At 41.4% G+C, this 18,393-nt stretch overlaps 1 protein-coding gene across 2 annotated transcripts in view; it reads left to right on the plus strand.

Moving 5' to 3' along the window:
* The window catches only part of Mark1 (microtubule affinity regulating kinase 1), a 90,624-nt gene that overhangs the window by 49,291 nt on the left and 22,940 nt on the right, over positions 1–18,393 (plus strand). For both annotated transcript variants that reach the window (XM_005082431.4, XM_040737581.1), the window contains 4 exons: positions 7,587–7,635; positions 9,135–9,200; positions 13,199–13,269; positions 18,088–18,144. In XM_005082431.4, coding sequence (XP_005082488.1) covers positions 7,587–7,635; positions 9,135–9,200; positions 13,199–13,269; positions 18,088–18,144 — 243 coding nt within the window. The remainder of the gene's footprint in view (positions 1–7,586; positions 7,636–9,134; positions 9,201–13,198; positions 13,270–18,087; positions 18,145–18,393) is intronic.

The raw sequence follows: 18,393 nt of genomic DNA on the forward strand, positions 1-18,393 counted from the left end.
TGACTGAAATCAGCCTGGAAAAGCAAGTTACCTATGTCTGCAGAGTCATCCTGTCTTCAAGACAAGCAAGCCACAGAGGAGGACACAGAGAGGTTCCACGTGAGACCACAGAGCAGTTCCGACATGAGGAGGCCACGGAGAGGTCCACATGAGGAGGCCACGGAGAGGTCCACATGAGGAGGCCACGGAGAGGTCCACATGAGGAGGCCACGGAGAGGTCCACATGAGGAGGCCACGGAGAGGTCCACATGAGGAGGCCACGGAGAGGTCCACATGAGGAGACCACAGAGCAGTTCCGACATGAGGAGGCCACGGAGAGGTCCACATGAGGAGGCCACGGAGAGGTCCACATGAGGAGGCCACGGAGAGGTCCACATGAGGAGGCCACGGAGAGGTCCACATGAGGAGGCCCCAGGCGGCATGGCAGTGGGTCTGACAGAAAGCAGACACACAGGCTGACCCTGGACTAGAGGCTTTTCATAGACTTACGATGACAGAGGACTAGGCCATGTCCAGGCCACTAGGTTAAATACAACACGTTTTTTCCCACTATACAAAGCAACAATAGTTAGAAGAAATGAAAGAGATTGGAAGGGACAGAAATTAGTTGAGAAGAGAAAAAGAAAAGTCTAGGTGAGGCAAGCACTGATTGATACTGTGGAGCCTGGCTGGTCCTGACCTTAGCCCTGACCAGGAAAGAAGACTGAACACAACAGTGTCCTTCCACAAAACTGAAGATCCCTTGGTGACCTCAGCTGCTGGAGCAGAGCCAGGAATCTACACGGAGGTAATAACGGCCTGAACAATTAGAGTAGCTGTCGGAGCCCACAAGTAAAGGCCCTGCTTTACAGCCAAGGCTTCCATTAGTTCTCTTATCACAGCTGTAACAAACATTGACCTTACCATCGAATTCACAGCAGACCTGAAAAACGAAGCCTGAAGGGACCTGGCGTACTCTGAGCGCTCTTGCTAATTCATGCGTGCTGGAAACATCACAACATCAGGGCTTGCAAATCAAGAAAGAAAGAAGTAAAAGTCAGAAACTCAAGTAGTGTGGGCCTGAAATCCTGGTGAACACGCTGCTTTCCTCACTTGTCTCCAGACAAGAGGGGATGACGTTAGCAATAGCTGCCCATCAGGGTGGCACCCAGCTGCAGTCTACAGGCTCTGCTCCTCCTCCCACCTTCCTAAGAAAAGGCAAGCACTGGTAAGATTGACATCTTGCTGGTGAGACGCCCTCTGTTAAGATGCTTAGCCCACTGGATGTCCCCCCTGCTCCCTCTGACTCAGAGGGTTTCTGAAGGAGACTGCCCTTAGCTTCTATCTTCCCATTCTCTGTTCTCTCCCATGCCCACCTAGGAAACAAAGTGGTTCAAGCAGGTACTGAGAACGTTTTTAGATCTTTGCTGATACCAGGGTAGACTATTTGTCTGTTAGGGCTGCCATCATAACAGCATGTCGCAGAATAAGTGGCTCAGACAATAGAATGTTTTATCACTGTTCTGAAGGCTAGCGGTCTAAGAGGAGGGTGTTTGCAGGGTTGCTTTCTTTTGAGATGTTTCTCCTTGGCCTGCAGATAGCTGTCTTCTCAATGTCCATGCATAGCATCTTCTATGCCCCAGCTCATCCTTGGTAGATCTTCCTCCTGTAAGGATACTGATCATATTGGCCCAAGGTCCTACTCTTTTTTTTGGAGGGGGGGTGTTCAAAATAAGTTTTCCTTGTGTAGCTTTGGAACCTGTCCTGTAACTCGTTCTGTAGAACAGGCTGGCCTTGAACTCACAGAGATCCACCTACATCTGCCTCCCAAGTGCTGGGAATAAAGGTGTGTGCCACCACTGCCCGGTTGAAGTCCTACTCATGACTTAATATAACCTGAACTCTCTTCCTAAGAGGCCTTTCCTCCAAGAACAGTCCTACTGGGAGCCAGGAACACACTCTAATTCATATCAGATAATGGACCATAAGCAGCCAGTGTGTTTCTTTGGGTGGAGGGACAGTTGGTGCCATTCTGGCAGTTCATTTTCCGTAATTAACACACCATACAAAACATCACACAACTCTTAGCAGCAACTGCTTCCTTCGGTGATTGCCATCATTTTAACTTTGGTGGTTTGAATAATAATGGCCCCCATAGGCTCCTGTATTTGAATGCTTAGTCACCAGGGAACCTTTTAAAGAAGTAGAAGGAGCAGAAGGTGTGACTTTGTTGGAGGAAATGTGTCACTGGGGGTAGGTTTTGAGGTTTCAAAAGTCCATACCATGTCCAGTCTCTCTCTCCCCCTCTCCTCACCCCTCCCTGTCCCTCTCCCTGTCACCTGTGATCAGAATGTAGGATTCTCTGCTACTTCTCCAGCACCATGACGACCTGTGTGCTGCCATGCCCCCTGCTGTGATGATAATGGACTAAGCCTCTGAACTGTAAGCAATTAGATGCTTTCTTTTATAAGAGTTTCCTTAGTCATGGTGTCTCTTCACAGCAGTAGGACAGTGACTAAGACGTTAGCCAAAAGCTTCCAGCCTCTGCACACCTCCATGTCTTTACCTGTTTATTTTTTTCTCATTCTTTGTCCAAATCAAAGGTTGAAACAGTGCTTAAGGCATCTTTGAGTTGGTGGGGCCCAGGTAGCTGTATACTATTTGTTTTAATTTCTTAAATTACTTCCTGATCAGAACTTTGGCTCTGTCTATAAATGTCTTCTATCATCATCTCCAGGTGGAAACGGAGTGTCCCTTTAACGTACTCTTGTTAAATGTCTCAGTTTTTACAACATTACTATCCCAGATTACTCTGTTTTTGATAGAATGGTTGCATTACAAGTTCCAACTAGGGACTGAAAATTCATGAACCCAAATGGTTGTGCCTCAGCTTAAAAACAAAACAAAAAAACAGCTAAGTAAAAACTTTTTGCTATAGAGGTCTGTCTCGAAGGGCAGATGGCTCATCTCTTCCTTAGATAAGCTGTTCTCAGAGGTGGAGAAGCTGGGAGCTGGCTCAGAGGACAGCACCTGCTGCCTTGCAGAGAGAGCAGGAGCATTTGGCTCCCAGCACCATCCTCAGTGGGCGCTCACAATCACCTGTAACTGCAGCTTCAAGGACTCAGACTCCATCTTCTGCTTCCATGGGAACCTATACACACATGCTGCACATAGAAACATTCAGACACATATAGAAAACAAAATAAATAATTAAAATATATGCAGACATTAATCTGCTTCCACCACTTTGACATACATTGTAGCCAGTTTACTTCCAAGAACAACTGATTTGGCAGTGATACTTGTTAAAAGGAGCTAATGTTCCCCATATGGCATGTTGCTCTGTTTTGTAACTTGGCATGCTCTCTGAAGAATGAAGAGGAGATAAAGTCAAGGAGCCCAGGGATCCTGCTTATGCCATGGAGCATGGACCTGCCCTTCAGGACATAGGCAGGGCCTGTGCCAGTTAGAGCAGGGCAGCAATGACCCCTTGGTGTAAGAAGACAGTGCTGTTGGAAGAGTAGGTTAAAGAGAAGAACAACTTTAAAATGATAAAGAATTTAGGCTGAACAGTGATGTCATATACCTTTAATCGCAGCACTCAGGAGGCAGAGGGAGATGGATCTCTGAGTTCAAGGTCAGCCTGTTCTACTGAGTGAGTTCCACCAGGACAGCCAGGGCTACACAGTGAAACCCTGGTGGGTTTTTTGTTTGTTTGTTTAAGACAATTTAACATTTAAATTAAATGCATTCTTTGTCTAGTGTAGGATGAACATTTTTTAAGCTTAGGTTTTCTGGTTAAAACTATTCTTTACCTACATGAATCTCACTCATAAAGTAAGAATAGATTTGTCACTATCCTTAGTTGTGTTCTGTTTTGTGAAAGAATATTATAGTAACAATCAGGAAACTATCTGCCTGTAAAGTCCTATATTTAATTTTAATTGTGTACACTTACTTAACCCACACCTTGCAGTTTCATTAGCAACTTATATGTGATATTTTCAAATTATCCACTTTATTGTAAATGTATGACTCACTGGTTTATGTAAAATGTAATTGTGTTGGGCAGACTCCAAGGCACTCCCAGCAGCGCCTGCCTCTCAGCCTACGCCTCCATCATTCCTTCTCCAGGTGATGGACAAAATGTAGACTTTTCAGACAGCATGGGGAGAGGCGAAGGGATGTTGGTCCCGTGATCATGGGCACAAGCTGTCATGCTAACAGGAGTCTGGGGACCACGAGTGACAGCTTGAGAAAAATGAAACTTAGATTTTTACTCTAATAGCATTACTGTGTGCCCTTCAGTACCAAAAGGTGGGAGGATGTTGATTCCATTAAGAAACCTTGTTCTGGTGCCGATCATGACAGCACCCGGCAGTTCCAGGCAGGAGAGGGATGCTGGACACTGGAGGGAAGTCCAGCTTGGAACAAAGGTATCCTGACATACAGCTGTCCCGAGAGGTGGCCTTCCCTGATCACACATGCTGACGGCCTTGAGAGATGTCTGTGATGTGCACTGCTGTGCGTTGGGCTTGAACTCCTGTGCGACAACCAAATGAACTTACTGAGCCATGAACTTGGGAATAAAAGTGTTGTTCTGAATGGGTTCAGAATCAGCAGTAAATGGATGATGCTTGAAGCACAGTCAAGAACTCAGGAAGAGCGCATTGAGTGCCAGGAGGAGGGGCTACGAGCTGAAACCCAGGAAGAGGCCTTGGCAGCAAACTGAGCAGCCAGAGAGCCTGGAGCTTGTGCTGTAGGACCTCAAGTGTTTTGAAGGTCACGGACAGATACAGGACTGCTTCAGTCAGGCAAAGCAGTCTTGACCATACAGAAGTTGCATTTTATCCTATTAACTTACTTGTAACTTGTAATTAGTAATCAGTAAGTATTGCAGACTTATTAAAATGTGCTTAAGTAGGGCGTTGGTAGCGCACACCTTTAGTCCCAGCACTCGGGAGGCAGAGGCAGGCAGATCTCTGTGAGTTCGAGGCCAGCCTACTCTACAGAGTAAGTTCCAGGACAGCCTCCAAAACAGTACAGAGAAACCCTGTCTCAAAAAACAAAAAAGCAAAACAAACGAAATGTGTTTAAATGAAAGTGCATGTGTGTGCACACACAACACAAGGCTTGTGTGCTTCCTAGAGCTTGTGTAGGATTATTAATGATATCTAGGGTAAGCTTTTTGTGACATCTAAACATAAGTGGTTTTTCAGTTGGGATGCATTTTTATTGTGTTTCATTTTGCTAATATCTGATATGAATACACAGTAAAATTTACAGCCAGGTGTGGTGGCTCACACCTTTAATTCCAACTCTCAGGAGGCAGAGGTAGATGAATCTCTGTGAGTTCAAGGTCAGGCTAGTTTACGTAGTGAGTTCCAGGACAGTCGGCTACTCAGTGAGACCCTGTCTCAAAAGAAACAAAAAACGAAAGACCTAACATTTACCGTTTTGATGACTGTTGATGTACATTTGAGTAGCACCAACTGTCGTTACATTGTTGTCCACCTCCAGAGTGCTTTACATATTCCCTGACTGAAGCTCTGTGCCCATAAGCAGCCTGCCCACGGCCATCCCATTGGCTCTTGGCAGCACTGCTCTGCATGATATGTTTATGAATTGAGCTCTCTTGTGAGCCGTAGTCATGTACTCGTTGGTCTTCGTAACTAGTTGGTTTCATTCAATATAACCGCCTCCAGGCTCAGCCATGTTGTGTGTTGGACTTCCCTCTATTACCACATTTTGTTTGTGCACACATCTGAACCCTCAGGTGTGTAGTCTATAGATTGCATGGTGATTCTTTTAAATTCCTTTGGGAGCGTTGTTTTCCATGGGACTGTCTCAGTTTCCATCGCACGCTCTCATCCGACACAGCCCTCAGCAATGCCAGAGGGTTCTAAGCTCTCCCCCATCTCATGCTGCCTTCTGCCTGTTCTTTCCAGTTCTGCTCTATACGACACATCGGTCATCCTAATGAGTGTCAGGTGTCCTCACCGTAGATTTGAGTTTTATTCCCCTATGACTAATTATGTTGAGCATCTTTTCATGCTCTCTTGGGCTGTTAATAGATCATTAGAGAAACATCGCTTGTGGTTACACTAATTTTAGATTTTATTCTGACAAAACATGTCTTCACAGATTTTTTTTTTATGTTGCCAATTCTTGCTTCTCCTATTTTCTTGAACAAGTGCTTGATTTTGGTTTTGCCTCTAATATTTATGCAGCCAGTATAAAGGATAAGATACCAAATCATGCTGTTTTTTATATTTCATGATTTTTTTAAACATTTTATTTATTTGTGTGTGTGTGCACATGTGGCGTGTATTTGTGAAGTCAGAGAACAATCTGTAGGACTGCATTCTCTCCTATCACGTGGGAACTACAGAGGAAACTCAGTCATTAAGATTGACAGCAGGCACTGTACAGCGCCCACTGTAATCATGTTGCTACTACCTGACAAGTCAGACTTTGGAAAAACGGTCCATATAGATTTCTAAAGTTAAGGGGAAAGAAAATTTTAGCATTCATGTTATTTTGTTTTATTTAACATGCTTATAGCCCTCCTTTGGGGGCTGGAAGATGACTCAGTGGTTAAGAGCACTGACTGCTCTTCTAGAGGATCTGGGTTCCCAGGACTCACATGGTGTTTACAGACATCTGTAGCTCTAGTTCCAGAGGACCTGATGCCCTCTTATGGCCTTCACAGGCACTGTACAATGTGGTACACATGCATGCAGGCAAAACACATAAAATACAAATAAATAAAATCTTCATGTTTTTGTTCTGTTTTGTTTTTTAAGACAGGGTTTTTCTGTGTGAAACTCTGGCTGTCCTGAAACTTGCTCTGTAGACCAGGCTGACCTGGAACCCAAAAATAAGTAAATCTTAAGATATAGTCCTCCTCTCCCTCCTTTCCCATATCTTAAGACAGAGTCTCACTATGTAACTAGGCTTATCTTGAATTAATTACCTTCTTGCCTTAGCCTTTAAGTTCTTGGACTATGGGCATATGCCGCTGTGCCTGGCCATTTTATTATTTAATATTATTCTACAAGTCTACATAAAGGTGCTTCTGCATCTTTCACAGAATGTTGGTCAACCAAAAGATATGATATTAAGGAGTCAGACTCCCGACCCCCCATTCCCCCTCCACACACACACACACACACACACACACACACACACACACACACACACACACACACACACACACACACACCAGGGTAGCTTGTTTTTGTTTCTGGTGACCAGATCTTGTGAAGTGTCTCTAATGTCACTTCCATAGTCTTCCTCTGCTTCTGGACATTCAGAGTTGTTGATGAAAATGTAAGTTTCATTATGTATAACTTCACATAACAGAGAGATCACTCCAGTTGGTCTCATCAGATTTCTAAGAAGCCTGGTCTCTGTGAAATTAGTACTTAGGGCTGAGTCGCATGGCTCGTTATGCAAGGGTGGAATGGAGAAAGGACTGTGCTTAGGTTCTCTACCAGGACCAACAGTTTTGTAGGCAAGGGATTGTTTTCAAGTGGAATTTCAGTTGGTTTCTGCTTGAGTTTTCGCTTCTTTAAACAGTAATATGTCTTATCTTTTTTTAACAGTTGTTTCGAGAAGTACGGATAATGAAGATATTGAACCATCCTAACATAGGTATGCGATTTATGCATACAATTAATGACAAAGAGCGTCTATCTCTTCGTGGAAAGGCCTTTGAATATGTAGGGTTTTACTGCTGCTCTCTATGAAAAGAATAAAAGTGAAAACTTGGGGACAATGACACTGCGCAGTGGTACAGTCCTGGAGGTCCCTGGCAGCTGTCCTCTGCTGCTGTAGCGTCTCCTGCTTGACACCACATTTCAGTACGGATTTCTATCTTCTGTTGAATCAGAAATTGGCATGTCACCAGCTATTAATAGAGAAGAATTACTTATATTTTGCTAATAAACATTTGAGTTTAATGTAGTGCTGGTAGGCAAAATCATGTTATATTTTGAAGAAAATAGTTTTTATTTTGCCCCCTTCACAAATAAACTCATTGCTCAGATACATTATATAAATCACTTGATTCTAAGTAGTAAAAAATTATTTTTAAGCTACTTTTTTTTAAAGATTGTATCTTGCATCTTTAAAGAGTCTCCCTGTGTGTAACCATTAATGTGATCATGCTTGGTGGATAATTTCTGCTGTGTAAATCTAGTTCTGTTTTCACTAGAACTTTTTTTAATATCACGTAAATGTAGGTTTGTCTTATTTTATACTAAACATTAACACTTCGTGATAATGTAATGCTGCACCCTCTCTTGCTAAGTGCTCACAAAAACTCTCTGGTTTTAAGATCTCTCTGAGTGTCTCTCTCTCTCTACTCTCTACTCTTCCTCTGTCTCTCTCTTTCTGTCTCCTTCCCCCCCCCCCCCGATCTTTTGGTTTTTGAAACAAGGTTTTTGTAACCCTAGCTGGCCTGGAATTTACAGAACTCCACCTGCCTCTGCTTCCCAAGTGCTGGAATTAAAGACGTTTGTCATCACCACCTGGCAAGATTTCTCTTTTTATTCTAACTAGAAAAGGGTATGGCTTTTTCTTCTCAAAAACTGTTTTAACTTATAAGTTGACTCCAGATCACTTTGTGATAAGGTGTAAGTTGTTTCCTTGCAAAGAAGTAACTCTTGGGGACTTTTTTATTTTCAAGTTAGAATTATTCGTTTTAGAGAGTATTCTAATATTATTCTTAGTGTTGCTAAGGTCTGCAGAAAGAGCATCCGTTTTATGCTGTCAGTTACAGAGTTGTATGTAGTAGGTCTTTTTCTGTCCCGCCAGCCAGCTCCCGAGTAATGACATGGAGACTTATAATTAATTATGAAGGCTCAGTCTATAGCTTAGGCTTGTTCCTAACTCTTATATTAATCTACATTCTATCATGTGGCATTATCCTTCTTCTATCTTGTACCTCCTGTTTCCTCTCCATGTCTCCTCCTGTTTCTTCTCCGTGTCTCCTCATATTTCCTCTCTGTCCCTGGAAGTCCTTCCTAACCTCTTCCTGCCTACCTATTGGCATTTAGCTCTTTATTAAACCAATCAGAAGGTGCCTTGGCAAAGACACATCTTCACAGTGTTAACAAGTATTCCACAACTGTTGTTTCTTCTTTTTTCAGTGAAACTGTTTGAAGTTATTGAGACAGAGAAGACGCTCTACTTAGTCATGGAATACGCGAGTGGGGGTAAGAGTGAGTGGGCTCAGAAGTCATGTCATGTTTGACAGGACACAGAATGGATGGTGCTTGGTGGTTTGACAGGACACAGAATGGATGGTGCTTGGTGGTTCATTGTAGCATTTATGCCTTCATTGTTATTGTAATCTATAGTTTTATTAACATATCTTTAACTACCTCTTAATGAAAATTCAAATGTTTGTATTCAAGTCCTGCTGAGCTTACAGTATAAATAAAACTTTTGGCTTATTTAAAAATTACTTAGGGATTTTCTAAATTTTTTGTCATCTTTTGAATGTTTTAATTTGCTGATTTAAATATTAAAATAACGCATTTGATTTGTAGCTCAGGAAATCCCAAGTACAGAATGTATTTAATAAAATCTGTAGTGAAAGCTGCTCTATGTCAGATTTTTTTAACTGACTGCTCACATATGACATATCTGCAGTATATATGCATTGCCAAGATAATCCAGGAATGTTTGGATTTAACTAACTTGATCTGTATGCTCTATAAATTAGGGTTGAGTTGATGGACAGTGGCAGAGCCCATGTGTAAAACACATGTACTTTGACTATTGCAGGGTCACAAGAGGACTGATTTTTTTTATTTCATGTTGATTAAATAATAGGAAATCACTTTTATCTTCTGCACTTTCCCTTAAATAAGAGACACTTGATTCAAAATATGATTCCATTAAGACTTCTTATATTACATTTTATGGAGTTACATCATTAAAAAGTAAGAAAAATATTTAAAGGGCATGATTTAAAAGTACAAAGAACTTAAGCAATTGAAAAATAAGGGGACTAGAATTATTTTATTGATGTATTATGTTTTTATTAATTAATAGGAAAACATTGCATTGAACTTAGTGTAGAGCTCCTCCATTAGTGAAGGCTGGGGGATCGTTGTAGCAATGCAGGTCTTATGTAAACTGAATAAAGATTCTGTTTATGGCATCTGTGCAACACATTTCTATATGACTTCTCAGATTTCTAAACTTTATTTTAAATACTGAGCATGCATAACTGATTTTAAGATGTTTTTGCAGATTAAATTTTTAGTAAATTTGCAAAACGTTTTTCTGCCCTGAAAATAGTTCAGTGTAGGTTTTTGGTTTGTTTCCTGATTTGTTCCTCTGTCTGTCTTTGGTGGGTTGGGGCACTGAGCATGAGGCCTTATGTTGGGCAGGCACTCTGCACATAGCTGCATCCCAGCCCACCCGTGTAGATCTCTGACATGCTGGAAAACCATGTGAATCTGCATGAAACGCAGATCTGTTATGAAACTTGTAAGTGCTACCCAAGGAGTTGCTTTCTGTCCTTTAGTTCTGTTTCCATACAAACCCATCCTGTCAGGATAGGCCCTGACTGTTACTTTCAGTTCAGTAAAACTCATTTATTTTGTTTGTTTGTTTTTCTCCATTGCAGTAATCTATAATTTAGAAAAAGGGGTTAGACATTAGAAATGGCAGGCCTCTGAAGGCCAGGGGTGCCATTCTGCTTCTATAAAGGTCCACCACAGGCTCTGCATGTAGGAACTGATTCAACTGCTGGTAATAAGTACAGTCAACTCTCTATTGGTACTGAGGGAAGGGTGTGACATCTGGGGGAGGGGCAGGAGGAGTACTGTAGAGAGGTGGGTTCCATATGTATGTGTTGGGTGGGGCAGAGACAGACTGTTGTATATGTGAAGAGACACTGTGATCACAGCAGTGTTTATAAAGGGAAACATGAGATTGGCGCTGACTTACAGTTCAGAGGTTCAGTCCATTATCATCGTAGTGCAGCATGGTGGTGTGCAGGCTGACATGGTGCTGGAGCTGAGAGTTGTACATCTTGATCTGCAGGCAGCAGAAGTGAAGACTGGCACATCGGACATGGATTGGACATATATGAGACCTCAAAGCCCACCTCCAACCAGGCCACACCTCCTAAATGTGCACTCTCTATGGGCCAAGCATTCCAACACAGAGTCAGTGGGGACCATACCTGTTCAAACCACCCCACAGAGAATGAAAACCTACTTTCTTTGAGTCATACAAAGCAATGACTCTGTTAATAAGAATAACCATGGCTCTTTGGCAGTGCATCTAAAATCTTTTTTTGACATTTTAAATCTGTTATTGGCAAGGCAAGTCGGGGAAAAATAAAACTTTGAATTTTTCCTCTGAAATCTCCATATGGTTTCAGATTGAATGTGATATGCACACCTGAACATCTGGATCAGGCTGCTGCCACTTTGCCAGGTGTCAGTCAGGGGACTCCGACTAGCAGAGTGGGGATTAGAGAGCCAGGGGATTCCTCTATGGTTTCTCGAATCATGGTTAATTGAAAGAAACCTGTTAAAGTAGGTGTTGAGGCTCCTCTAACACAGTATTTAGTTTTCCTTTTGTTTATGCAAATACTACTTATAAGTGCTTACAGGGTGACCTTCTAGGTACTGAGAATATACAGGTAAACGAAGGTAGAGTCAGCCCTCCAGATCACGTTGTAATTGGTGAGGCAAAGCTTTGGCAAACACTGTGCTATGTGGAAGCCTGAGGGATGCAGTATCAGCTCCCGAGGCACAATCTAATGCGTGATACTTGAACTCTTCTGTTTATCTTTCCCAGCCTAAACTCTGACGGGTTAACTGGAGGCAACAACCACTACCCCATATCCAGAAGGACTACCCTGATGAACCAACTAGAACACTCATTCATTTCTCGTTCTCGTCATCCCATTTATCACTTACGCCACAAAATAACCATGTTCGGCATTGTAGATGTGTTAGTCCCATCAACATACATCCATTTGCTTTTTAATATTTTACTTATATCCTAAGGAAATTTTCATATGTCACACATCTGTGTATGTAAATAAAAGTGTCATTTATTGAGTACTATATGCCACTGTGCCAAACACATGCATTGTTTCATGTAATCCTCATAGAAACCCAAGTAGACTCTGTGGAAACAGAATCTTCATGGAGTTAGACAGTCCTGCTAATGTCCCCTAGCATTAAGTACCCACTAAGTATAGGCTACTTGGGATACATACCCAGCATTCAGATTCTGAAACCTGAGATTAGCTTGGCTATAGTATAGTGTATAGTATAGTGCATGGTATAGTGCATAGTATAGTATAGTGTATAATATAGTATTAATACCGTGTAAGCTTTTAAGCTGTCTTGTGAGTTGTGACTCTACCTGTACATCTACCTGCATTGTGCAGCTGATAAAGACACAGAAAATAAGTTCCTCCCTTACACTGAGGGAATATTCCAGATTTTAATTTAAGATTAATGTTTCTAAACTATTACAGAATAGAGAAAAAATTTTAGCTTAGATGGAGACATAGATACACAGATTGAATAGAAAATTTCAGCACTGTCTACGTACTGTTAATGAGTTCAGCACATACTTGTTGCATGTCCACTCTGTGTTCTGTCATGGGATGAAGGTGTGTACATGGTACAGCTGTGATGGGGTTGAGGCAGCCAGCTGGTCATCTGCGGCAGCAGAGTGTAGACAAGGGTGATGGATATTCCGTGTCGCTTGTGGGCAACTGCCAGGATGTATGCAGGCGTGTGAATAAGCATAGTCAGCATATTACAGAGAAGAATGATGGAGTTGGGCCACGCTGCATGGTGGGATTTAAGAGAAAGCATTGTTCCTGCTTTGTAGCGGAGGCCACAACACCAGAGCCAAATATGACTTTGAACTTCCCCGTGGTTTCCCTTCAGTAGAATGGGTAATAAAGAGTTGACTGTATTTCATGTAACTTGTAGAGACCACATCTTCTTGGTTATTTTTAATAATTTTTCTAAATCATAAATTGCTACAGATTCTCAATTCTACATGTAATTTTTTCCTATCCCTGTGTTAGTTTGTGACTTGTATAAATGTAGCAGAAAATGGTAGACCAAGTGGCTCTTGAAAAGTAAGGCCAAAACTTGGCATTGCGTATATTGTTAACCAAAATCAATGTGTATTTATTGCCTGCTTTGCCTTTCTGATTCAGGTGAAGTATTTGATTACTTAGTTGCCCACGGAAGAATGAAAGAGAAAGAGGCCCGTGCAAAATTTAGGCAGGTATGGAAAGTGGTTTTCAACTTTGTTTTGCTGATATTTTTAGTGATTATAACGAACAGTATCACAAACAACTTTGAGAGTATATGGGATTTTTCAAAAGAAAAATTCTCCTTTCTTACACTTTTTAAGAATGGAAAATTACTAAAAAAGAAACCCATTTTCCCTGGATTTCACTTTAAAATAATAGTTGCAGATGGTTAGTTTGAGATGGTCATGAATTGTAACATTTGGTAAATTAGACTCAGTGTTTACCTTTGAATCTGAAAAGCTCAGACCACACAGAAAGAGAGAAGAAATAAATACCCAGTTCTTTGATGTGGCCAGAGATTGTTATCAAGTCCTGTTCGCTTTATGGTGCATTACATGTATGTGCTGGATAAGAAGTTACTATTTTCTTCTATAGTTAAATGTATATCGGTTTTAAAATTCATTTCAGTCTTAAAGACTATGGTCAGTTTTATTTAGCTGCATATGTGAGGAGAATGCAAGTGTGGTAATATGCCTTTCCAATGTAGCATCGGAGTAACTTACCGTAGAAAGAAGAAAGTGAAAGCAGGGGATTTTAAAACACATTTAGAATTTTACTTTTTAGTTTTGCAACTGCATTACATGTGCTTTTATTTTTTTACACAATTTATTCAGAAAACACTTGCATATAAGAAAATTGCACACTATAATTAACTAGACTGTAAGTTTATACATCTCAATGAACTTGTATATGGTTACAGGGGCTGATTGGAGCAGAACCTGTAGCATTTTATTGGATTTTATACTTTCACTGTTGGACATATTTTATATACTTATCCACCACCAAAATGAAAACATCATGGCAGAGTTAGAACCAGAAAAACAATTATCTTTATATTCCCTTTCAAAACTCATGACCCACACTTGTATTCAGCCCTTCCTCGTCCCCTGACATTTAGACTTTCTTGTTCTTTTTTCTTTGTATATAGAAAAACAAGTATATTTGTTTACATGGTGAGATTCTGAATATGAGGAAGAACGTGGGGAGTGCTAGTAGATAGTGTGACTCACTTAATTTTATACATTCTAAGTCCGTCAATTTTGACAGTTTTTATGTTTTTCTTTAGAGCTGAATAGTATTCCATTTTTCATATATATGCCAAACTTTCATTTACTATTCATGTGCTGTTGGACAACTAGGCTGAAAAAAATATACTTTATAAATTACTATAGAGACCCTCGTCGAGAATGAACCCATTCACCTTTTGACCTGAACTTCCAAAGAGATTGTGTAGATGCTTTGTCCTATAAGTTTCTCTTATTCGGGTAGATCCCTATAGTTGCTCATAATAGTGGGTGGGGCCTATAAGATGGCTGAGGGAGCAAAGGCACTTACATCAAGCCAGACAACCTGAGTTCAGCCCCCAGGAACCATATGGAAGGAGGCAGAACTGACTCCTGAAAGTTGTCCTCTGACCTCAATAGACACGTCATGCATGGCAGTATGGGAGGGGTGCATACAATCTCCGATCTAGGGCAGTTAGCTTTCAAGATCCTCCCTGCTGTGGGGAGCTCTGACTCTACTTGATGAGCTTTGCTTCCCTGACCTTTACAAAACAAGCAAACAGTACCTGTGAAAACAACTGGTAATGAGGAAGCAACATTAAGAGGCTGGGCTGTGTTGAGTCCCTTCCCATTAAATTCTCTCCTATCCTGGGGTGGAATTTCTTTCTGTCTGGTCAAGCACTCCAGTTATCTCCCACCTTGTCTGTTAGTCATAGCAGATGAGTAAGAAAATTCCAGTTGTTGACACATGCTACCTTTGGGATCTTCGTGTATGTTTTAAAGATTATTTCCCTTTACCCATTTTCTTCTCAGCTTTCTGGTTTTACTTACTTGCTAAAATATGGCAACTAGGAAGTTGTACTTGATGAAGAGGCTTAGTGTTGTAAAAGTATGCAGTCAGCCATTGTGGTGAATGGGAACAGGATAGGGCTTAGGTTAAGATCCTTAGCCGAAGCCGGGCAGTGGTGGCCACGCCTTTAATCCCAGCACTCAGGAGGCAGAGGCAGGCAGATCTCTGTGAGTTTGAGGCCGGGCTGGACTGACAGCCTCCAAAACAATACAGAGAAACTCTGTTTTGTAAAACCAAAAAAAAAAAAAAGATCCTTCGCCCTAGCCAAAAATTAAAAATTTTAAAAAAATGTATATTTCCTTGTATGTATGATTTTTTTGTATTAACAGTGAAAGAATGAACTATGTTAGCAAGGATATGTAGATTCATGCCCTTGACTCTACTCTTTGTTATGCTAAAAACAATACAGAGTTGTAAGACCATGTTAGCAACCATTGCCAGGCCTCTACACTCCGTAAGCTGTGAGGGTATGCAAACACACACACACACACACACACACACACACACACACACACACACACACACACACACACACGTATTGAGGCTGGGGAGATGGCTCAGCAGTTAAGTGCTCTTCCAGGGGACCCAGTTCAATTCCCAGCACCCACATAGTAGCTCACAACCATCTGAATCTCTAGTTCTGGTGGAGAGAGGTCCCATCCCCTTTTCTGACCTCTGAGCATTGTACACATGCATAAAATGAAAGTAAGTCTTATTTTCAAAATTATAGTATTGATTCCAAGGTCAAAGCTACTACTTAGAGAATAGTAATTCCTGACTGACATATGTTGTTGCAAAGCTACCCCCAACAACACGTGTGGTGCCTGAAGAGTCAGCACAGGCCCACTTGTAAATCTTGTCCTCAAGGTCCACATGGAAGGGTCCTAGAGAAGTCCTTGCATTCTCGGGTGGCAGAGTCTGCTGGGGGCCAGTGTGAGGAAGCATGGGCTTGTGGGTGGAGGTTCATGTGGTGAGTCAGAAGCCAAACCTTCTTTCATGTGCGTGATGACACTGTATGCTCGTTACACTAGCTCAGAGTCACTTTCTGTAGCGAGAATACGGGCTTCCTTCGTGCAGCATGCTCTTACATTAGCTTCCATTGTTAAAGTTCTGGAGCGTAGCAAGATTCTTTTTCCAGAAATGTCCATAGAGACAGTACTGTCAGGTATGAACGCATGGCCTCTGGTCACACTTGTCAGCCAGATCAGTGTGGCACACCTTCACTGTGTGGTGCAGTATGTGACCTGGAAAAGACAGCTGTTTCTGTCACTGAGTGTAGAGAAGTAGCCTGGCACCCTGAACACTGTGCCCTGATAGGATGTCCAGTAAAATACACATGCAAACAGATCCTGTGACTAACAGACATAATGTAGTGAAAATCAAGGTTAGAACCTTGAAGCAGGACTCTCCAGAATCTTACAGATGTTTGTTGTTCTGTCCAGCTGTGCGTAGGGACTCATACTGAAGATGCTCATGGCATTGTCATCCTGCCCAGACATTTAGTGACTGCAGTATTTGCTCAGTATAGAATCCTGGGACTTTCACCAAGCTGTCTGTCAAAGCTTGATTCTATCAACTTCATGAGTATATCATGTTCCTTCCTCATTAATGTATCTCACCCTTTACCCTCTCCCCACTTGCCAAAAAAACTCAACTGCTCCTGTCCTTCAAGGACACCATCAACCAAATGCACACCCTTCAGGAACCATTTCTGGTGAGAATCATTGGCTTTCACGACCCCTGGCTTTGCACCTCTGCTTCTGTGAGCCTCTGTCCCTTCTCAATGAATTGTAAGCTCCGTAAGGGGAGTGCTCATCTAAGTCCATTTTTGTACTCCCTGCTAGGAACAAGCACATAGCAGGTACTCAATAAACTGACTTTCAATCAAATGCATTTAGTTGAATTATTTACTCATTGTGTTGGTGGTTTTGTTTTTTTCAGATTCATGTCTTGTCTTTGAACTGTTTTAACATACATTTGAATAATTTCCTAGCACTGAAATGCCTCTTTCACTCTGCTCTGAATTCCTTTCCCCCTCATTCCTGTTAACACAGCCATACTTCATGCCACCCTTAGACTTTCGGGAATCTCATTCTGTCTGCATTTGTGAACAGCTAACCCACATCCACACCAGATTCACATTTAACTGACCCCATCACTCTGCGTGAAAATGACCGTCCTTTAGGCACAAGATATAATTATACATACTGGGTAGCTCCTTATCAATTGCTAGCGCCTCCTTTTAAAGAATCACCACAGAAAAGTTTATAATTGATTTCTTGTTTGTATTCAAGGCCTTTGCACTGCTGGACACTTCCCTCTCTGGCTCTTATCCACAGAGTCCTATACACTGCCTCTAACAGCAAAATGCATATGCAGTGCACAGTAATTTGTCCAGCTAAACTAAGGGCAAACATAATATTAACTTGGATCTCACTTATTGATTGTTTTTTTTTGAGGGTTAATTTTTCCCTATTTATATTTGAGCAGAAAGTATGAGATGTTGTTAAATACTTCACTGATGTTGTTGATAATAAGGAAATAAACTTGAGCAAATGTGATATAGTCCCAAATACTCTTTGCTTTAGCTCCAGCCAACTATCTTGAATGCTAGTTTACATGTGCCAAAGCCCTCTTTCTACACTGAAGTAAACCCTTGTTCTAAATTACAAATTATATACTTTGACTCATGTAAACAGAAATTTATTGGGTATAGAGAATTTCCATGGATGTTGACCAAAAATATTATAGTGTGTTTTCCCAAGAGAAAACATTTAAAACTTTCATCTCTTTAATAAGCATATTTTTCCAAACTAGCCATGAAATTGCTGTTATTTTTAAAATTAGTACTTTATTAAATTGAAAATGAAATTATGAAAATCAAGTATTTGAATTTCATAAAGTAATTTTGACTTTTTACCCAAATATTTTTCCAGATTGTATCTGCTGTACAGTACTGTCATCAAAAATGCATTGTTCACCGTGATCTTAAGGTAAGTTGCTGCTTTTAAAATTAAAATATTAATTATGAAAGTATGTAATGCGGGACTAAGGGGCTGGGGAGATGGCTCGTTGAATAAGAGCACTTGCTTTGCAATCACGAGGGACTGATTTAAAATCTGCAGCACACAATAAAAACCTGGTAGGGCTGTGCATGCCTATAACTCCAGCATTTGGAGGCAGAAACTGGTAGGTTCTGGGAGCTCACTGGCCAGCCAGTCCAGCTGAAACAGCCAGTGTCA

Source organism: Mesocricetus auratus, unplaced genomic scaffold (genome assembly GCF_017639785.1).
Source record: "Mesocricetus auratus isolate SY011 unplaced genomic scaffold, BCM_Maur_2.0 Super-Scaffold_100676, whole genome shotgun sequence".
NCBI classification, from domain to species: Eukaryota; Metazoa; Chordata; class Mammalia; order Rodentia; family Cricetidae; genus Mesocricetus; species Mesocricetus auratus.